This window comes from Cariama cristata, unplaced genomic scaffold (genome assembly GCF_000690535.1).
Source record: "Cariama cristata isolate BGI_N322 unplaced genomic scaffold, ASM69053v1 scaffold10608, whole genome shotgun sequence".
NCBI lineage: Eukaryota > Metazoa > Chordata > Aves > Cariamiformes > Cariamidae > Cariama > Cariama cristata.
In genome coordinates, this window is record NW_009629446.1 from 1 (window position 1) to 22700 (window position 22700).

At 35.6% G+C, this 22700-nt stretch overlaps 1 protein-coding gene across 1 annotated transcript in view; it reads right to left on the minus strand.

Annotated features, from left to right (window-relative positions):
* Positions 1-4321: 4321 nt before the first annotated feature.
* TBC1D32 (TBC1 domain family, member 32) overlaps positions 4322-22700 on the minus strand; it is a 75365-nt gene continuing 56986 nt past the window's right edge. The window contains exons 26-32 of the mRNA XM_009705173.1: positions 21783-21866; positions 13378-13447; positions 12450-12565; positions 11331-11485; positions 9751-9891; positions 7706-7894; positions 4322-4441 (exon numbers count right to left, since the gene is read on the minus strand). Of these exons, the coding sequence (XP_009703475.1) occupies positions 4322-4441; positions 7706-7894; positions 9751-9891; positions 11331-11485; positions 12450-12565; positions 13378-13447; positions 21783-21866 (875 nt within the window). The remainder of the gene's footprint in view (positions 4442-7705; positions 7895-9750; positions 9892-11330; positions 11486-12449; positions 12566-13377; positions 13448-21782; positions 21867-22700) is intronic.

Consider the following 22700-nt stretch of genomic DNA (forward strand, 5'->3'; position numbering starts at 1 on the left):
TAGACCACATCCACAGCTTTTCCCTCATCTACCAGGTAGGTCACCTGGTCATAGAAGATCAGGTTGGTCAAGCAGGATTTGCCTTTCATAACCCCATGCTGGCTGGACCTGATCCCCTGATTGTCCTGAAACTTTACCAGTGCTAGCTCCATTCTTCTTGCCAAATTTCTTGCTATCCTTGAAGCATCATCCTTGTCTCAAAAACGCAAATGATTGAACTGAGTACATGTTCACTACTACTACATGGACAAGCAATAAAGGATAAGTCTCATGCCTTAGGTGATGAAATGCAAAGAGATCAGCAATGAAGCATTGTGTCACTACTGTGCATCGTATGACACCACACCTATGCCTGTACTCCGGCATTTTCTGACTTCCTTCTGAATGTCAGCTCAGCAGTGCTTCTGCTTTTATTCTGTATTAGGATCTCTTGTCATTAATGATAACATGTCAGACTGAAGTCCAGGCTATTTACTTGGATATTTTAACGTTACTCAAACTTATCTCCTTTTGAAATCTATGGAATATTGCTATGGATTAGCTAGAAGTTACTTTAAGACAACACAAAATGCTTTAGAGAAGCTGAGACTTTGTTGACCTAGTGAGGGTTTGAGTTGGACATCTTAAAACAGTGGAAAACAGTTTAGAGTGTAACTACTTAACTTTAATCTATTTTTTTCCTATAAGATCTAAAGGACTTTTTTTTAACCTTCTAGTTGCTTCCACTGCAGTATTTCTCTTGTTGCATGAGCAATTATATATATGGTAATGGGAAAACTGCTTCCATTTGCAGAACTGTCATTTCTACAAAAGCAAGTAAGCATTACTTGTATTTTTTTTTTTTCATAGGTACTCCCAAGTTATCAGAAGTAAAATAACTTGGCAAAAGGCAACACGGCAGACACTTAGCAGGTGAAAAATATTTTTGTAGATTACTGATTTTATCCCAAAAGGCTGAGTCATGCTGCAGAGGCTGCTGAAGGAGGTGGCCTGGAAAGTGCATGTCTTTGAGGGAGAACACGGAGGTTTCTATTCAGCTGCTGGTTCGAGGGCTGGGGCAGACAGGCAGAGGCAGCAGTTCTTGGCTTCCCCCCGTCTGACACTGGGTCAGGACTGCTGACAGCTTATTTGGGAGGTCACGTCTTCCTACAACTGGCTTCTCAATTTTTTCCAAGTTGGGGTTTTATTTAGGGTTTCCCCCCACCCCCCTTGTTTATTTTAAATCGTGTTTAGTTACACATTTTAGGTACGAGCAAGGAAACACTTATCGTTTAGTGGTTGGACTGTCACTGGGGATTGGGAACAATGAGACAGCTGAAAATAAGAGAGGAAAAAGCCTGAGAGAGGTAAATACAATCAAGATGGAAAGCAGGGAAAAGGAAGCTGGAAGAGGCAACCAGAATAATACAAATAGATTTAGAGTTAGAAAACATCTATATCTCATTAGACTTTAGTTCCCTGAAAGAAAATGTGGAGATGAGCAAGGGGAAAAATTTACGTATCAGCCAGTCACGCTGGATGACGGAGTCTTCAAACCAGAGGTAATATAGCATGTGAGCATGTCTTCAGATATCTGTTGCTAAAACGGTCATTTGTTTTCAGACTGTTGTTGATCCAAAGAAGATGCCATTGGTTTCCCTGACTACCGTCACTTCTGTTTCAGTGTATTTGTAACGTATGTCAATGTCCTGGTTCTGTCACAGGACACAATGGAATTTTATATTATTATCAGCTATTAAGATTTATCATTTACAGAGAATTTTCATGCACTAAATGTTTTACAAATATTCTCTAATTAATCATCTCAGCACCTACATGGACTGTATGAAATAGTAGATGTTTTGCAGATGGGGAAACTGTAGCTGATTGAATTACTGGAGGCAATGCGAAAAGTGCTTTTGTCAGTAGCAGCACTTGGCACTCAGGCTGTTTGCTTTATATTTGTATGCGACTCATCTTCCCCGTTATTGTGTACTGTACCCCTTTGCACTGATTTGATGTAATATTGATGAAAGTCATTGATATTAAGGGTCAGCTCTGCAGTGCCTCTCTCTTCTTTGTTAGGGGATGAGGAATACAAAGTGGCAGCTATTTCGATGGCAAGAGTCCTGGGTTACTCCAATGCCTAGCACAAGAGCTAGTTTTCCTGACAGATATCTGCTGCTGATAAAGGAACTGATGCCTTCACAGGATCATAGAATTGTTTAGGTTGGAAAAGATCAAGCCCAATTGTTAACCCAGCACTGCCAAGCCCACCACTAAACCATGTCCCTAAGCACCACATCTGCATGTCTTTCTTTTAAATACCTCCAGGGATGGTGACTCAACCACTCCCCTGGGCAGCCTGTTCCAATGGTTGACAGCCCTTTTGGTGAAGAATTTTTGCCTAATATGCAATCTAAACCTCCCCTGCTGCTTAGTAAGTGGTAGCTTAATCAATCACAGTCTCTTTAAGAATGTACAGGATTTCTAGAAGCACAAACATACTAGTTTTCTAGTGTTACTCACCATCTAAATGTTTGTCATTTGCTTATTTTGAGATATATGCCCCAAAAGTTATTTTTTAAAAAAAAAAAAGAGAGACTGCTATTAAGGCTAAAAGAACAGATTTTATGGGAGTCTTAGCATTCTTTGACCCTGGTGTCAGGCAAATACTTGGTTCCATCAGTTGTCATAATTCTTTCCTCGTACTTGCCAGCCTCTTTTATTAATGTAGTTGAGCCAAGACAGTTCACAAAAGTCCAACAATATTTAAAACACTTTGTTTTTCTAGACAGGAAAAAAAGTTAAACCCATGGATTTCTGAAATGCACAGTCAGGAAAATAGAAATTAGTGGCAAAACCTTTGTCAGTGTTCACTCTTAGGTTGCATATAATTACAAATTTCACTGCAGGGTCTAATGTATTTTATAATTTGAGTTTGTGTACGTGCTCACACATTCATTTTATCTAGTGAAGTTGTTTTTCAAGAACTCTGCAGTATGTTTAGTTTGTCTCACAGGAACGTGGCAATGATACTGGACAAGTCTAAATTCAACATTTGTAGTTGCTGTTGGACTTCTAAAATATTTTTTTATATCAGAAATTCTAATCAAAATATTTTGAGATTCCAGACATTCTGCAAAGAAAATATTATTGCAGGTGTTGATAAAACATAATATTTTCCCTACTTCTTTAACCAAATAAAGAACTACTTGATGCTTAACTTTCACTATGTAACATCATCTGGTAATGTTGCCTACATAACTAGGATATGTTTGGGGAATTTGTACTGCTTAGTTATTAAATTAGTTACAGCAGGGACTTGACCAATTATGCTGGCTACATAAACTTCACAGTATAAATATAACATCTTATAAGAATACAGATGATAAGTAACTTTTTGCTAGAGATGCTGAATCTTGTTTCACTTGATGAAAAAGCAATGTCATTGGAAACATCAAGGTACTAAGGGTCTGATATTACACGGTACAGGGCAATTTACCAATTTGAATTTCTGTTTACTTCAACAACGTTGAAATTTTACCCACATGGCACAGGTATTAGAAAATATCTAGCAGCCTTAATTCTTGCTTTTCATTGATGACAAAAGGTGAGCACAGATGAAGCTTATTTTTTTTCATGTCTGAATGAAACCAGAATCTTTAAAGACGATCATTTTCCAGAGCTATGAAAAGCAGGCTGCTCAAGGACTTCTCATTCACTTATGCAGACAGACAGTGTATGTTACAAATGTATGTTTTATATCACAAAATTATTTATTTTATTTTTAAAAAAGACAAGAATATCAGTCTTTTTTCAATGCATGTATTTGAACACTCCATTTTCTCAACTTCATCCACAAGGTCAGAACAGCTGTGTACAGGGAATTTGTTTTTCATTTGTTGACTTTTCATGCATATGGATACACACTAGCAGTTGTTTCTAAGAAAAATCATTTTGTCAGACCCCAGCAAAATATGAAGGTTTTAGGACTGTGCTACAAGGAGAAGGCAATAATACAACGAGTTAGGAACAGCTTCAAGGCTTTACAAGGAAGACAGTTCAGCATCCTACAGGTGGGTTCTACTTTTTGCTCACTGCAAATGAGGCTGCATATATATGTGCCTGGGAAAATGTGGTATTTTAGGTCATCAAACTTAGATTAAGTCCTTTTGCAAAAACTATATTCTGAAACCCTTCCTTATTTATTTTACAGTATGTACATTTACACAGCCTGATTTATTTTAGGTGAGATTGATATATCAATCAATCAGCATCCTTTCAAAACTGGAACCATCCAGTAACCAAAACTGGAAAATAAAGTGCTTGTTTTCTTCATCTATGTGTTCTGCACTCTTATGTTCCTCATGTCTTTCAGCAGCATAGGTCTGTACATCGCCTCCAAGCTTTCCATGTATTCTAAATAATCAATCACTCGAAATCCATGGAGTGCTTCTTCCTGCACAAATACACACAGAAAACATTTATAAGCTAGGAAAAAAAAGATGTGCAACTCAAATTTAATGAATTCCAAGCTTCTAAAGGTAGCTTATTTTGTTCTGCTTGTCACAGCCTGGGTGTTTAATACACATACATTTTATTACATTTCATTCAGAAATAAAGAATTGGTAATATCTGCTTCCAGGGAGTTCTTTCTAATTACAGTCTTGGTAACAATTTTTTTTTTCAGGTGGATGTTGTTCTTCTCATTTTTGGAGAACATGCCATATGAAGATTTTTAAGGAAAACAAAGTAAGTTTTAAGAAGGCAAAGCCAGGTACCAAAATATTATTTTCAAACATTTCTATACCAGCACATGGCATGCTAAAAGTTTGTTAATGTGGCTTTTATATCCAACTAGATTCTCCATAAAACCAGGAGAGTAACAGTAGATACTTATTTTTAAAATCAATGATAAAGATCTTTATGAATTGCTTAAATAAACTCAGAATAAACACTTCTGCATCACCCCAAACAATTAATTCTTACTAATTCCAAAGCCTAGAGTAAAAGAAGATGCCTTCAGTAAGGAGAAACAAACAGGCCATGTTCCCTCTTTTAGCTAATATATTAGAGGGAGAGGGAGGATGCACAGCAGAAAGCAGGATCCTGAAAAACAATTTAGGTAAGACAGGTGAATTTGCTTTGAACTGGAACAACTTGTGGGCCCACCACCTACTAAGCAGTATCACCACGGTTGACAGCAGGCACTGCAAAAAGCTCTCTGAAGCCAGACAGTCCCTGCAGACACGTTGTACCTGCTGGTGTAGTGACTGCGCATCTCTGCTAAGGAGCATTCTCCTGAGAACATCTCCTCAGGCTTGGAAGGCTGCACTTTGGCATCTGAACAGGAATTCGAGATGGTCTTTGTATTTTTCCTCCCCTACTCACAAGTGAAAGCAAAGGCATGATTTTACCTTCCAAGTTGCTCTTCTCACACTGCATGAAGGTTGACTACAGTGGAAAAGAAAAATGACTCCAAGAGAGAACTGTAGTATGTATTTCACTTTTTTTCTTTTTTTCTTTTTTTTAAGCAGTCAAATCCTATATTGATTAAATGTGTGCACATATTAAAGTACTGGTCAGCAACTTAGTTGTCAATATGGCCCATACTCACAGAAAATAAAGTGAAGAGTAGCTAAATTACTCCTAGAAAAGACTGACATACTATTACAAGAAGTCACAAACCCTGTAGGCCCAGTTTCTCTATTTTAGCCAAATGAAACCAAGATAGTCAAGACAGGTTTACTGAGGCAGTAGGTTACAGTATTCTTCATTCACATGTGGAAACTGCAAAGCTAGGCCCCTTCATCCTTCAATGAAAGGATTAATAAAAGACCAAGCAATAAATTTAAAATTCAGTTAATGCTGAAACTTCAAGATATCTCGAAGGGATCATAACTGTTAGTAACCCATCTCAGACAACAGAAAGAACTGGAAAAATGTTCATGGACAATTCATTACTTAGAGGAAAGGCAAATTACAAAGTAATAGAAGGTGATCTCTTTCACAGGTGTTCACCTGTTTTTTAGGACTAGAAGGACACATTGAAAGGGTGAATGTTTTAGTAATTTTAAGTGCTAGGCATAATGTCATCAGAACTGACAGCAAAGTTGACTCCAACTCCTTTTGTCATGTGCAAATGAAAGTATATTTATATACAACAATATTTTAAGAAGAAAATACTTGGTTTTAATTTTAATAGCTAGCTGGAACTACTTTTAGGTAATACCAACAAATGTGTATTCCTGTCAAATCATCATCTTTTGATTACAGTCATAAAGCATGTTAAATGGTTAAAAATAGAAAGTACTACTGGTTCTTGGAAGGAAAATAGGCAGCAGGACTTGTTCATATAGTAAATGATCATTGTCAGTATGAAGTTCAAGATGTGACATTAAATTAAAAAAAAATTTAATATTCAAAGATTGTAGCTGTGTTGGGTTCTTTTCTTAACTTGGATTATGTTCTCAGAATAGTTTATACTTCCACTTTTAAGAGAATTGCTCCACTACAGTAATGCAAATTTGTGAATGTTGTGCTGAGAAATAGGCTAAAACTTGAAACTGAAGTTGGTTATTTCAGTAAAACAGCAGCTGACCAACACCTTTGCAAGTATTAAACCCAAGTAACCTCAAATGAAACCCATAATATAGCTGAAATTGAATGAATACAAGGACAGAACAATTTTTTTTTTCTTTAGATGAATTAGGAGTTATCAAAAGCAAAAGTACAGTTTAAGTATGCTATTAACTCCTTTTTGTCTGCACTAGTTACTCAATGGATTGTAAATACTCCAATAGTGCATTAATATACAGTATTTCTCATTAATTTAACAGTACCATGTCAAATCTTTGGCCTGTTTATACTGTAGGTGACAACATTCAAATTCGCTCTTCTATAATTTACAGAAACTATCCTAATAAGGCCATCAAGATGAAGGAGTTTTTAACCCACACTGACCAAAACTAGGCCAAACAGAACAATTCACTCAGACTGTGTACCAAACATTTTCAAGGAAAGTTACTGAGCTGACATATTATTCATATTTAAGAACATGTAAGCTGGATGCAAACTAGTCAGAAAACTACTATTGTTAGGACAGACTAATATGCAGATATATAGTTCTCAAAAGAATTTTGACTGGAAGGGGAAAAAAAAAAAAAAGAGACCAGAGAAAAAAAAGCAAAAATGTCTCTGGGGAAAAAAAGTCAAGTAGTTGTATCTATTCACGACTGCATCTATAGCTAAGCTGTAATCTGCAAAAAGAATCCAATAACCAAAGATAATTTGTAATACAGCAAAGAATATGAAACTGTGAGGCTGGTTGTTTAGTAAATGGCATCCGCTCAAAACAACAGCTCACTGAGCTTTGTGCGACGTCTCTTCAAGCTTCAGTAGGAGATCACGGTGTAAAACCACCTTTCTGTAGAACATCTCGTTAAATGAGACTGAGGCCACATAGAGAGAACTGAATCAAATGCCCTCATGACTTAATGTGACTATTTGCTTACAAAGGCAACTGATCAGGACAAAATGCAGGAAAACTATTCTCTGGAAAATACTATACCACAATTTCTTGCTGGGAAGTAAATAAAATGAAAGAATCATTTTACTCAATAAGTGAAATTCAATAACAGCTTCAGATTAAGTAACATCTATTCTCAGTATTGAGAGCTTTGCTTCCCTTCTGCAATTGAAAAACTAAAAAAGAAACCCTTACTTTAAGAAAAACCTGAAGATCTTGGGCTTCAGCATGCTTCAGGATGTCTTGCTGTAGGTGTCTGAACACAGAAATACACATATATACTTGATAATCAGGCCCAAGGAAAATACATATAGCAATGTAGTGACAGATCTCACTCCAGTCCATGTAATTCCAGAAACACTGAGTTATCCATTGCAGACAAATCTAGATGAGAATGAAGTTATATGTAATTAAATTTCAGTAGACATTCAGTCATAATCGATCAGTTTTATCTCTTTTCTCTACTACAGATCCTTTTTCCTATAACATTACCCTACTTATGAAAATAAAAGGGATAACGTACAAAAGAAGCCAAGAATCACCTTTTTTTAAAATCACAGCCTCTGAATAGACTCCCAGTGAGTTCTGCTAAACATAAGACCCTGCATCCATGCATCTCACTTACCTGAGTATATTCTGGCAACTCCTGAGGTTGAGCCATAAAACTCGAAGCCCAGTGAAACTGAAGGTGATTTTTTTCAAGAGTTTTTTTAAAATGTGACCTAAAGGGTAATTAGGGTGATGAGGGTGTATTTAATGGGGATTCTCCTTTAAATTAAAGTAGTTCTTTGCCTTACAAATGAATGTTAGGCCCTTCCCTAAGACACGTTTTCATTTAATGAAGTGGGTATGGAACACAACTAGCGACTCTCCTTTTCCAGTTCTAAATCACAATGTATTAAGGTATGTATTAATTTAGTTCTAGGCCACAAATCTTCTGCTAATCAGTCCTTAAAGTGTTTAAAAATATGCAGCAGCAGAAGTACCAAGATTCTAATTAGATGACAGCAGTGATACTCTGGCATTAAAACTCTTCTCAGGTATTTATTGATGCACACAAGTACTTGAATACATCAGTGTTGTTTTCACAGTTCAGGGCTTGTTTGTTTTTAAACCTGCAGAACTGCAAAGATCACACAGAAGATACAGTGGCACCTACCAGTGGCATTTCAATAACACGTTAAATAAAAAAAAGAAAAACACCCCAAACAAAACACCTTGTCAGTAGTTTAGAATAATAAATTATTGTCTATTATTAATTGAGTGCAAACAATTAAAATAGCATACAGTATAACTTACACAAGAATAGCTGAGGAAGGAGCAACTGTTCCCATGTGTTTTCCCCACCCCAAAACAGGAACCTTATTATGAACACCTCATTCTTACGTTGAGATAAAGTCTGTCATCTGCCAGTCTTCTCAAAGACCAAATCCCAAGCTGACTATTTTAAGCAATTATCCATACCACACTGGCATCTGCCCTCATTAAGAAGTCTCTTAAGCTGCAAATCGGGTGGCAAAAAGGAATTTTGAAGGCATAAGATGGAAAATATTTTTCTTGCCTTGGAACAGCAATCAGCTTTCTTACTGTGGTAAGCAGTCCTTTGCACTGGCAATCTAACTCATTCTTGCATGAAGCTGTTTATGCTTCATTGTGACTATAGTCTTTACAAGTAATGCTCCATACATAGCTTTCCATACTACCAAAGAATTGCAGTAAGTAGGTAAAATGAAAGCTAACATTAGGGATAAATATTCTTCTTCAGTAACACCTCTTTAGTACAGAAGAATAGTGTGTTACCTGATTATAAGAGCTATGGTAGCTCATAAAAAATTAATTTTGCTCTAGTATCACCTGAACTGCTTTCTATTATACACCTATCCCAAATTACTCATTTCCATTCTATGGAAACTTTAGAAAATTATTCCAGGGAATAAGATATTCTATTTATTTTAACGATAAATCTGAGGTTTTAGTATATATTACTTTTATCAAATATTCTGCATGAACATGTAATGGAAGGTCATCAGCTGTAGTACGCTGTCATTATTCTTCCAAAGTCAGTTGCTTTCTCTTTTCAGAAGCTCTAAGTCACTATGTGCTCAGTGCTCTCTCTTACCCCGTTTCATAACCACCACACAAATGCTGTATAGAAAAATCACAGTAGCTCCTGAACATCTTTGATTTTGTGGATTTAAGTCAAAAAGTTGATGACATTTTGATATGCTCTCATCAGTTACCTGGGATGGAGTGAAACCAGACATGTGGAAGGCTGAAAAGGCAAGTGGCAACTCAGCTTTCAGCAACATTTCAATGTGGTGAGCACTGCAAAAATAGACTGGATGGATACCAGATTCCACGGTGGTAATAGGCAGGTGCATCTGATGAAAACAACATCATCATCAACAACATAATTGAGGAAACGGATTACAGACTACAGAAATGTGTTATTTTAAAACACCTTGCAGAGAACAATATATAAAAATACATCCGTTTACTTGGAAGATAAGTCATCCCAGTTATTTTAGAGACAGGAAATATAATACACAAAAAAGCTGTCACTACCATCAGGAAAAACATGTAGTTAAACTAAAGAAAATTAAGTTAGAAACTGTTATTAGATATATCCTCAGTATTCCTTTGCATTACCAATCTAGTTCTTTATTGCATGTAAGCCTTAATTATCAAAGCAGGGATGGAGAAACCATTGTTATATTTTAAACAAAAGAACAAAAGGAAAAAAGAAGACGACTAATTTCTGTTGGAATATTTTTTTTCCATTTACTGGTGGATAGAGTGGAACCTCTATGGTACTTAAAGCTGTTTTCTGTGTGCACGTTTCTTTGCAGTATGTGTTTTCAAGATACATTATGAAAAAGAAATCATTTCGGTATTGAGAAGGAACATTCACACTGCAGCAAGCTGCCTGTACTGCTGGCTGGTTCTTGTACGGAAGACGACACTGAAGTTCTCAGCACTGACAGCGTTCAGCACAGTTATACTTTCAAAATGGAGCAAAATTTCATTGTGCTGGAAACAGTCCGAGGGCTGGACTCAGTGCTGCGAGTGGACCAATACGGTCACTTCTGGTGACAAGCCCAGACCAATTCATATTAATACAGAAGCTTGCAGGCAGAAGAGGTACAGAATCTAATCTGCGCTTCTTAAACCCCTGAATTCTCTAGTAAAGACTACAGCTGGTTTATAATTTATGTTCAAAACACTCAAGACAATATGACAATGTATAAAGACAAACTGGAAGGTTTTTATTTTAAATAGATGGAATCGCCCCTAATAAAAGATGGAAATTATGTTTCCTATACTACAAACTTGATCCAAAATACTAATAATTTAAAATTGTCAAGCATTCAGTATTTGGGCAGTAATAAGTTTTAAAATTTGCTAAATACATTATAGCATATTTAGCAAATTTTAAACCAAACAGTTTTACTACAAAAAATCAAAAGGATGGACTTACACACTGTAATAATAAAAAAAAGTCATTCAACAGTATCGTAGCCTTCACACAGAATTTAATGCCATTAACAAAGTTTACTTTACTGCCAGCTTTAAAATTCAGTAACATTGCCTTTACTATCAGTCCACCTGTTACTTCACTACTTTTAAACCACCATTTGATCAAATGTCAAATCTGTATTTTTCTGAGGGAATTTTTCAAGGTCATGTATTCAGTTAGAGGGCTTTAATGAAAACTTAATGCATTAAAAAAAATTCCACCCAAAACTAAGGAAATTGATAAAGTCTTCTTTAGAAACTTTCAAAGTTGCCTTTCAGAAAGAAACAGCTTATAAATTCTTACAGATTTATGCAGCCTTGGTAGCCAGAGAAATGCTGAAACAAGAAGACGTGAAAATCGCTGAAGAAACGTCAGTGTCTTCTCCTGGTCCCCTGCCATTATGAGGAAGACAGAAGACGCAAACCAGTCGTAGCCAGGACAGCGCTCCTGCAAGCAGCCTTCGTGAGCAGGTTAAGGAACTCGGCAGAGATCTCCTCCTCCTCGCCCTGCAGTAACTCCAGCCCTCTGCCTCCCCAGGCCCACGAACAGAGAGGCAAAAGCTGGTTTGTTAGTGATGGGACATGGGGAAATAGAGCTGCACAGAAGGCAGCTTCTTGAGGCACGGCTGCCTCTCAAAATGAATGAAAAGAAATTATTTAAGCTATTTTTCCCTATACACTACTTTTTTTTCTCCAGTCCATTAGCAGTCAAGCCAAATCAACAAAAGTAAACAAAACCCAAGTAAATGCAAAAAGCCCGTTGCCAAACCAAATGTGCTTATAGTATAAGAGAGGAGAAAGGTGGAGGAGGAAAACAGGAGTTGTGAAGATTATGGAAAAAAAAAAACAAAGTAAAAGAAAAACTTTAAAAAAGAGATTAAGCATACTCTAATACACCTGAAGTGTATTTTAATAGCAATATGTAAGTCTAATATCTGAAGAATATAGCAAAGCTTGTTGGAATGGGGTATCTGTTTTATTTTAAAAGAAAGTTCCACAGGAGATGCAGAAGAGTCAGAAGTCAAAACGTTCCTGTTGATGAGATTACAGCCACATATCATTACATGGGAAATACCATTAAAGTTGTTGGTATTGTAGGACTACCACAAATACTTGTTAATGCTCAAAGGTGCATTGTTGCAGACTCTTTATCACATACAGAAAGATGTCATCCTATTCCAAAAGTTTATGTCAAAAATGAATGAGACTTACAATTTAACAAAGTATAGGAACAAAAGGGTGAAGATTTTCTTGAGTGCGCTGGATATTGCATTTTAACTTAACAAAATTTCAAAAGTCCTGCTTTTTTTCTTTTCTCTCAGTATCTATTACACATATACACCACCATCAGAAGCCCAAAACGAGAGTTCAAATTCCACTAGCATTTTTAGGCAATAAGATTTATGCCATTGTGAAAGGATACAAAGTGAGGATACCACAGTTCCCTGCTGCTGCTTCAGAAATTTCTCACAATTCACTAACACGAAGCACAGCTCATTTTCAGCATGTTCTTTTAGCAAGTTTAGATATTTTCCGTATCTAGCACAAAAAGTTAAAAACCAAAACAGTTTAAGCTTAGGAATTACAAAAAATAAAATTAAAAAAACCCCTCATATTTAACAGGCCTGTGAAAGTTAAGCTGTCATAGCGTTGATCATCGCATACACTATGTTGCAGATATACACAGAAACGGTTTAATAAAACCTATTATGCTTTATCTGGGAGGGATACACACCAAACATCTGCTACTCAGTGTTGCAATTCCTCATCTAAATTCCTTGTAGTTCAGTTTTAAGACTGCGGTGTGGAGCAGCAAGTACTCTAACACACGACTCATTTTCTTCACATACATTATTTAGAATTCCATTTAAGTATATTTTATGTGTAATTATTAGCATCAAAATTCAAATATTAATGCTAAAGATAACAATCTGTGGAAGTACAGACACATTAGGTTTTCCTTCATCATGGTTCTGCAAATTACCAGGCAAGTAAAATGTTTAAATGGCATATAACAAAGCTTAGCTAAACAGAACCCTTTAGGGAAGTAATGTGAGGTAACAAAAGACACATAACTCAGGGTAATGTAATTTTACGGTAAATCTTACTAAGAAGTTACAATTAGCCTTTACAACAACAAAGGATAATAACCTATATAATCTGTAAAGATAATTTAATTATATACTAATACCTTTTTCATTTTCAAAGTCAGAATTCATTTTCTTAAAGATGATCTTTAGATTTAAACAGTATAAAGCACTGAGTTGATGGATTAAGTATCATTAAAGTCGCTCCATGAAAATCAAACAAATCCTAGAAATACACTAGGGAAATATTTTAATACCATGTACCTGACTGTCATTTCAACACCAAGCTGCTGCACAGATGAAAGGCTTTCATTCTTCACATCTGCATCCATGGCTAAAACAAAAGAAAAAAAATATAGTAAAGGATTATGATAAATATGATTTTAACTGAATACTAATGTAAAGCTTCTTTTATATATGAATACAAATTCTGGAGAACTGTTTCTTATTCCAAATGAGTTTAGTAGTGTTTGTAAAGGATGCATCAAGAACCCGCGTTCTTCATATATGTTTATTTTTTTGATTAAAATCACCTTCTTTATAAGGAAATCTTCACTGTTAGTATAGTTATAATTAGTTTTACAGCATGATGTAAACAAACATCATCTTCGTTTTCAGTCCCATTTCTTAGTAGAGCTTTACTCTTTCTGGCCAAGGAATCAGATAAAGCAGCATTTTCTGATCTACTTTCTTCCATTCCAGTGACCTTAAAGTCTCTTAGCTGTAAAATCAACTTTATTAACAAAAATTCTATTTTGATATGAATCACAGAAAACTTTATAACTGATGGATTTAAAAAATCCTCTATTTCTATGTATTGTTCTTTCACATAGAGTAATATATTCCCCATTTTCTGCAGTTGCTTAAATTAAAAATCCAAGTTAGACAAATTAATAAATGATGAATTAGAGCAACCTCCGTTGTAATATTTTCTCAAAACTTTAAATTCTAAATGCAATTAAAAATGGGGCATTATTTCTGTCATGTACATATATCATCCAAGATAACTATACCTCAGAAAAAAATTAGTCCAGTAATATTATGAGTTACAAAGCTGAGGGCTTAAACCTTTAATATACTTCTTTCAAAGTGCTACTTAAAAAACAACAAACGGAACAGATAAATTAAAAAAAACACAAACCCTAACAAGTGACATAATTTGTTAAAAATGTAAATAACAGATATGGCAGCAGAAGTTAAAAATACATTCCTGTAAGTGATAAATGTAAAAATCTGATTAAGCAGATCACACAGTAACTTTCATATGTATTTTTTATATATCCTTCTCAGACAGATACAGAAATCAAACTGAAGGATTCCCTGGCTACCCATTCAGGTAAACACTCTATGTTCCTGGTAAGCAAACAAGGACTAAGGTATTAAAGATGAAATATTCACAAGTTAAGGGAGAAAATGCCTCTGGTTAGGAAGAAAATTTAAAGAAAAAAAAAAAAGAGGATTCTGCTTAGATGAGATGAAGTAGGTTAAAATTTTAATGAATGAAACAATACAGCAAAATGACTCGACAATAAAGCAATGAAATTCAGCAGAGGAAGTATGGTAAGAAAAAAAACCCGCTCTGTATTAAAACTTTAATAGCGGAAAACGATCTAAATGTTAGGGTAATGAGAAATTAACCTTGTACTTTTGACAAATACATTTATACATACGAAAAAGCAACTGGTCTTTGAGTAAAATGAATTTATTCAATAATCTGATGGGATTGAAATAGCAAACCCGTATCAGAGGTTTTATTTACCCAAAGAACAGAAGTTGAAATAACTTTTGCATAGCATACCAGCAACACAATATTTGGAAGAATACATTTCAGTTAAAAACCCACCGAGACGAGTGAAAGAGTTCGTATCTTTTCACAGCTCCTGTTCCAAGTTACCTGTTTACTCAGGCTGCAATTACCATACTAAGTCAATTCATTTCCAGGTTCCTGTGTGCAACTGTGAAGGCAAGAGGCATACTTACATCCCAGAAACTAGGGGGAATCGGAATGAGTGGGCTATGACTAATGGCTAGTTCAGTCCTGACACAATCATATAGAATGGCAGGAGAGGGGCAAGCAGTGTAACAACCTCTCAGCCCCAAGGAAGCCCTGTCTCCATTTTGAGGTGGATCCTCCTGCGGGTGGCAAAGCAGCTGGTACCCCAGCCCAGCAGGGGTGTAATGAGGGACAGCCGTATCACAACCCACAATCTGAGCCCAGCTTCCATTCTGTTACAGTTTACAGCAAGTACTGAATGCTTATTTCCCATTAACATCAAAACACCACAACTGATTTCATCGATTCTCATTGCCTTTTCTTCTCTGTTTTAATAATTTCTTAGCTGCTGAAGAGGGTTTTTTCCATGTCAGTTTTCCTTTTGATATTTTCCCCTGTATTGTGAAGGAAGATAAAATTAACATAGAGTTTGGATTGAATAATAATCCTATATTATATAGTACCTCATCAGGGCAAAAATTCTTGCTTTTGTAGACCAATGTATTTGATATTATCATAGCTCTGTAGACTAGGCAGTCAAGTTGCTGCCAATCCACAACTCACAATGCGAACACGCAAACTCTGGCTCTTTGTCCTCGGTCAAAAGTTTTGATTTTCCATTTTGTTTACCAATTAATAGACTGGGAAGACTAGGTTTTAGAAAACTGTAAAATGATTTAGAATACACAAAAGACCACTGTCCACTGATTAAAAACTGGACCCAGAAACCTTAAATGCTCCATTAAGCTTAGAAAATTGTTACTAACAATAAGTGGAATATTGAAATACCGCATATTGCAATCCATAGATAAAAAGTTCACCAGTAAGCTTGCAGGAGTGCGTTGCAACTGTACTGCTGTAACGATGCTCGTATCTCTGATTTAATACACTGAATTTAATTTTCTACAAAACTCATTTGACAGATATTTATCAATACACCTAAGATAACTAACTGTTTTGAAACACAATGGGTTTCATAACAAAAGGCATTGACAGATCGATTTTCTAAATTAGAATGCCGTTTATCCTCAAACAAAGGACAGAACACCTCTGAACTGTGAATTAGACAACAACATGATACAACACTGTGGCTGTTATTAAATGGCATGAACAACATGCTTTGGCAGCTTCCTTTTTATTTATCTAATAAAATAAAAAAATTCTATGTTGAACAGCTCTTTTATATTTCTTACTTTAAAAAATGTAAAACACTGTAAAACAGAAATTAAGCCAAAATTAATCTAGTGACTTGAAAGATATCAGAATTTACAATCTAAAAAAAAAATATTATAATAGAAAGTTGACTTTATCTCTCATTCTAAAACGCATTAAAAAAACCCTAGAGCAGTAAGTATGGACCATTTGTAAGTGTAAATGATATGGGTTTTTTTAGCCTTTTTTTAGCCATGCAACTGCTCTTTATATTAGCAACTTACCAAACACACTTCAGATAAGCTAATCATAAGAAATATTGTTACGCCTGCTCTCAAATCTTTTTTAAATCCGTTATTTAACACAATCTTGTTCATTCAAAAGAGAAGATGCTTCCTTTGAAACACCAAGGACTGTAACCTATTAATTGTCAGTGATAACTTTAAACTAAAGAATTTAGTTTAGTGGCTGGAGCCACCTGCCTAATTCATGCAGATGCTTCAAAAATCTTTAATACTTACTCTTCAACAGGTACCTAAACACTGACATTGTCCATGGGCATGTGCCCAAGCAGGCAGTATAGAATTTTATGTTTTGTCAGTACCTATCCTCTCTCCTTCTGATGTCCTTATGAAAGTTTTCTACTTTAAAACATTATTTAGACTTGGGGCAGAACAGAAGTCATATGTTTCTCGCTATATTTTCCGCCATTTTGCTACCATTTTTTGATGGTGTTATCTCCTCCACCAGCCTGCTCATCTAGAGCACTTCCAACAGTCCAAATCTCACAGTCATTGTTAGAATTGTCTATAAAAAATTCCATTTCAAAGAAAAGCATTATTATTGATGGATTTGAACTGTGAATGAAGACAATGCAAACAAGATCCAAGAATAATTGCTGGAGAATGTTGTTGGCTTCTCATCAGAGCTAAATAATCTCATGTGCTATTCCACCTTGACTATTGAAAGTATCTGTTACATCATCAGTACACTTGTCATAACAATACAAGATCAAACTCTTCATATCTAGATCTTCTTTATGTACTGGTCATTACAAACACTCAAGCTGTTTTTGGCAGCAAAATCATTAAGAATGAACCACATTTTCAGACCAGTTACATATAAACTGGCAAAGACCAAAATGCTTTTTGCTTTTAAAGTGGGCACCCCTCTTTAAAGAAGTGCTTTCATCAAATGATGCAGGAAAGGAAGAATGCCCTTCCTTCTCCTTCCCTTTCAGCCCAATTTGGAGTTGCAGTCCTGTATTTATTTAGCCATTCACTACTCCTTCTGATCAGCTCTATACTGATAGATTTCCATCAGTGTTTTAAAAATTTCTCAGTTCATTACCCAATCCACCTGACCCTTAGAAGATTAAGAGCTCATTAAACAGCAGAAATTTGTTATGAGATTTTGTTCAGCCAGAGAACTAAGCCTCACCTAGAGAAGGAACACACAGTGACGTTGGAGTTTTACGGCCAAGACCTGAAATCCCTGACATTCTGGCCCTCTAGCAGTACATGACAGAGCTGGTTCAGAGATCAAGTCTGGTGGAAGTGGAGAACTCAACTGCAAGGTCATTTGCACAACTAGAGCTACCAAAAAAACCCAGTTGATCCTGAAAGGTCATAGCATTCCCAAGTTTGGGCAGCCTGCAACACATGGCGGAGATCAATTAAGAAGTCCAGACACCAACATATTAGATGACTCTGCAAGTGGAAGAAGAAGCAAGCTTGAGAAAACTAATACATTTCCACAAAGCATTTATGACGCAATGAACTGGATTTTGCTAACAGGAAGAGCAAGTGGGCTATTTTAGGAAGTCATATCCCCAATACGTAATGCCTATTTTACTACTACAGCAAATGTCAGTTTCTGGCCATCCTATTGCTTTATTACAGCTAGACATCAATGATTTGGTTTTCAGTGTTTGGGGGTCTTTTTTAAGAAGAAAGAAAAATAAAAGCAAACTAAAAAGTATTGATTCTGGGAAAGGACAAACACACAGTCCATTAACATTGAACACACATGTTGTATGTTATTTTACTCATCTGAATCCACATCACAGCAGTATCATTGCTGCTAGCAGAAAGTAAACTTCAAGTAAGATTTGTGTTACTGTTTATAATTAAACACTGCAACTGTATAGTGGTTTATCAGATATTTTTCCTTCTCTCATCTTGGAAATGATAACAACCGAAACTAATTTGATTTTTCCATATTTGCAAAGTTTATAACAGACCAAAATCCTCAGGGATTCCACAGCAGATGGATGACTGTGTTATTCTAATTACAACTACCTACAGGTTTAGAAAGCTGTCATTTCTTAAGATAATCAATTTCTCATTTCAAGAAACATGACAAACACTGACTATCTATGCATTGTACTGAATCCACTTTCATGAAAATTGTGGCTTCTTTTCATTAAAATTAAAAAACGCTTAAAAACTGTTTTGCAGTTCCTCAGACCCAAATTTATTGAAGAGAATGATGGACACGTGCAATTGCTGAGTGCATGTTTGGCTTAGATATGCAGCTAGAAAGATGTTTCTGGAATATAGTTTACCTTCTAATAATTCATTAGCTTTACCTAATTCAGAAAAATGTCTCTACTGTAACAGCAGTTTTAGGATTTACCTTAGCACTTACACATACGTATGTGGAAAAGATACTGTGAAATAACATGGCATTCAATAGTTAATTGTTCTCCTTGCAGAAATTCCAACCCTTCATACACATTAGTAGAAAACCCTGGGAAATGCATACAAATATCAATGATTATTCAACCAGTGAGAAACTTAATTTTAAGTAAATAAGGTCTGATAAAGATTTGAGCATGTTTTGTTTGTCCTGTACCATCATACGAAGCATCATACAGACCTGGGTTCTCAAAGCACATTCCCTATTTTCATAGGAATGCCACACCGTACCTTTTATAATGTAAAAAAGAACCCGAAATGAGTGTAAATTTAGCTACTGATTCTTACAATCAAGCCCTTTTACTGTTCCAGAGTGGAGTATGATCATAGATTCAATTTTAGAGCCAGATTTTTGTTTCACTTTCACATCAATCAGCATTAATTTATTGGTCTAGTTTCCCTTGTCAACAGTCATTGCTACACCTGTCTGAAAAAGGTGCTATGAAATTTTAGTAACTATTTCCCTATAAAACTTAAAAGAAACCCTTGATGAAACATATGCTGTTTGCTCTTTGCTGGACTGGAGAACTCTTCACAAAAAGAGTCTGTGATAATGGTGTTGCTGATGGGGAAAGAAAGCATTAAGACACCAGCCCTTTGACTCCATTTCACACCAGTTTCTTCCCACCAGACTATTAACTATCCTTGAGAAGGCTTCTCACTCTCCCATTTCCAGGCTTGTCTTCATTAAAGCATACAGGATATCAAAAACATTTGCAAATGAAAATTGTTCATAGGCCAATCCTTTAATTTTGGAGCTTTTATTTCAGAACTGAACAGGCAAACTTTTCCAGAATTAATAACCAACAGTGCCTTTATAAGACTGAAAAAAGTAGTATTCAGAAAATACAAAAACGAATGTCATACAGACTGGGTTGGTTTATCATGGAAAGAAAATCTGTCAAGCTCAAGAAAAATCCAGAATTAAGGCTTTTACTATGCTATCTTTGTTTTCCTGTACCTATTCTCTGGGATTTTCCATTTTCCATACACCAAATTAATTTGATGTATGCAATTGTCACAGGACTTTCAAACCTGGTGTTTCTTCAAAGTTGGCATTAAATTTTAGACAAATAATGTAGTGTTGATGTCACCTCCACCTAATCGCTGCTTCATGGTGAAATTAATGAAGTAGAAGATCCAGGTTCAGCTTTCCTGAACATGTTTTAAATTAAATCCTAGCTTTGAACAAAAGGTTGAGAAGAGTGGATTGAAATTAAGGTACTCGCCATTTAAGTGAACAGAGTATGGACTAGTGCTTCATTAGAGTTCTTCCACATCAGATGGAGGCGCTTAGCTGTTATGATTAAGAAACATCAGGATGCTGCCTTTGCTGGGCAAGGCATCCACTTAGAGGTTGCCCAGTTAGATGACTGTTCCTCCTTCATTTAGTTTTTGCCTTATTCAAACTAAGCGGGTTTTCCTGTTTTTCTAACAAGAAACACTAAGATAATCTTGAAAAGTTAGGTCTGTGGACTATGCTGTTCTCCAAAGAAATGCAAGACAGGCATTGCCCAAGATAGAAAAGAAAACTACAGCTGGGCCTTCCATATCATTGGAGAATGTGTGACACTTTGAACTGCGACCTAAAAAGGGATGTACAGAGAGGAGCAGGAAGGACAAGTCTAGGTGTCAAATAAGAAATTATCATCATGAAGACATTATGTGGGCTTTTAAAGGAACAATCAAAATCACAATTTGAATTGGGAAGTGTCAGAAATATGTAAACAGCAAGTCTTACGAGTCCATGAAAAGATTTTTATTGCTCATAATGCCTCCTGAGAAGTTGAAAAGTAAATGACAAACTAATGCAGGACAACAAAAACCCTGTAAGGATCTTTTAAGGAAAAATAAAATAGTGACAGAAAGAATTGTCACTTCAGCAATTGTCTTCATTAAGCAGAGAGACAGATTCTCAAATAAAATTATGAGTATTCCGTTAGCAAGCTTTCAGAAGGTAAAGGCCACTACATAAAAGAAAGAGATCCTCTAAATTACTAAAGGGGTTTTATGCTTTGAAACTTCAAAGGCAAGTCTGAAGTCTCCAAGGACACTATAATTGCATCCTATGGATGTGAGAATAAAATACCAGTATAAATAACAGACTCTCCTCAAAGCAGGCTTGCTTCTCCAGAGTTAGTGGCAGAATAAGTACTCTAAACGACTGAACTACAACCTAAGAGAAAAGTCTTGGACAGATAGTAAAGAATGAAAGTGCATTTTCTAGCAGATATTAACAATGCTTCTAAATCTTCTAATTTTGCAAGTACTTCAAAATATTAAAATGTATTACTTTACACTCAGAATAAATTAACTTTATCATTAATCCTTTATTCTTGGCTGTAAGCATGACATCTGTACAAAACTAACACGCAGATTACCCTGCCAACAATAGCAGTTCTTTAATACCCATCCTTTAATGCAATATAAATTGCATACCTTTGTGTTGACTATATATTATGGGGCTTTCAAAAGGTAAGCCAGATTGCTTACACCATCTTAAATGTTTTTGCCACCAGCTTTGCAAATCATTCTTTAATAGGTGTTAACAAATACTTTGAATCATACCCTCACCTGTTCTGCATCTTCGTCTTTCCATTACACGTACAGAAATGTGAAAGCCCATCATTAATAAATAAACGTACTGTTTAGTCAAGCATATTATCTTTTGCTCCAAAGTGAGGTATTCCCCACCAGTTAAGTAATGAATTTCTGAGCTCTTAAAGAACATTTTAAACAACCCCCAAAATGCTACAGATACATTTGGAAAGAAAGTAATTTAAATACGAAGAGGTTGCATAACAATAAATTATTAGGAAACTGACCTTTATAGTCTCCTGTGCTGAAATAACAATCCAATTGGCTTTCAGAAAGATGCAACACGAACTTTTCAATTAATTCTGCCAAAACTGCAAAAAGTAAAAACTCATTAAAACATTAGAGGCAATGAACAAAATGTGGAACTACATTACCTAACAAAATGACAATATGTGAAAAACTAAAGCTATTTGAATTCCTGCATGTTTATGAATAAAGAGGGAATAATTCAAAGCATGCATTGCACTTTTGCATTTCTAACACCATTCCTAACTTAAATTGAATTTTAACAGCTTTACTGAAAATATATTCAGTGCAAATGGAAAGAGAATCCCATATTATCTTTATATCCTCCAAGGATTACTTCAGGATTTGTTACACGGTTTCAATATGACATGAAAATTAACTATAATTAAACTACAATATCTTACCACATTTGTCTGTATATGTAGACAGGAATGAAAAAAAAAACACGCAACAAACAAAAAACCCAACAACCCACACACAACAAAAAATGCACACCACCCCAAAATGATGCTAACAAAAGTAAATGAAGTTTTAAGAGCTGTTTCAAAAAACACAATATAAAACCACCTATGCCATCACAAGATAAAAATTATTCACTTAAAATTAAACAATAGGAGCATTTCCTTTGGGAAATTCTGTATTTTATGATGACCATAATGATGTTCTTCAGTTCTTGCCATGGAACTTTGAGTCTGCAGATACTGCATAGATAAGTCGGATGCTGACATCTGGTCCCTATGTAGGAAATTTTATTTCCCACCTTAACAGGATGTTAGCCAGGAAGTTAGCAAGAACTCTCCACGACAAATCATTAACAAAACCTGTTCCCAGTTCCTCAATTCTGCAAGTTTGAGGCTACTGCAACTGAGCACATGTCACCTTACAGGTTTAAACAAAAG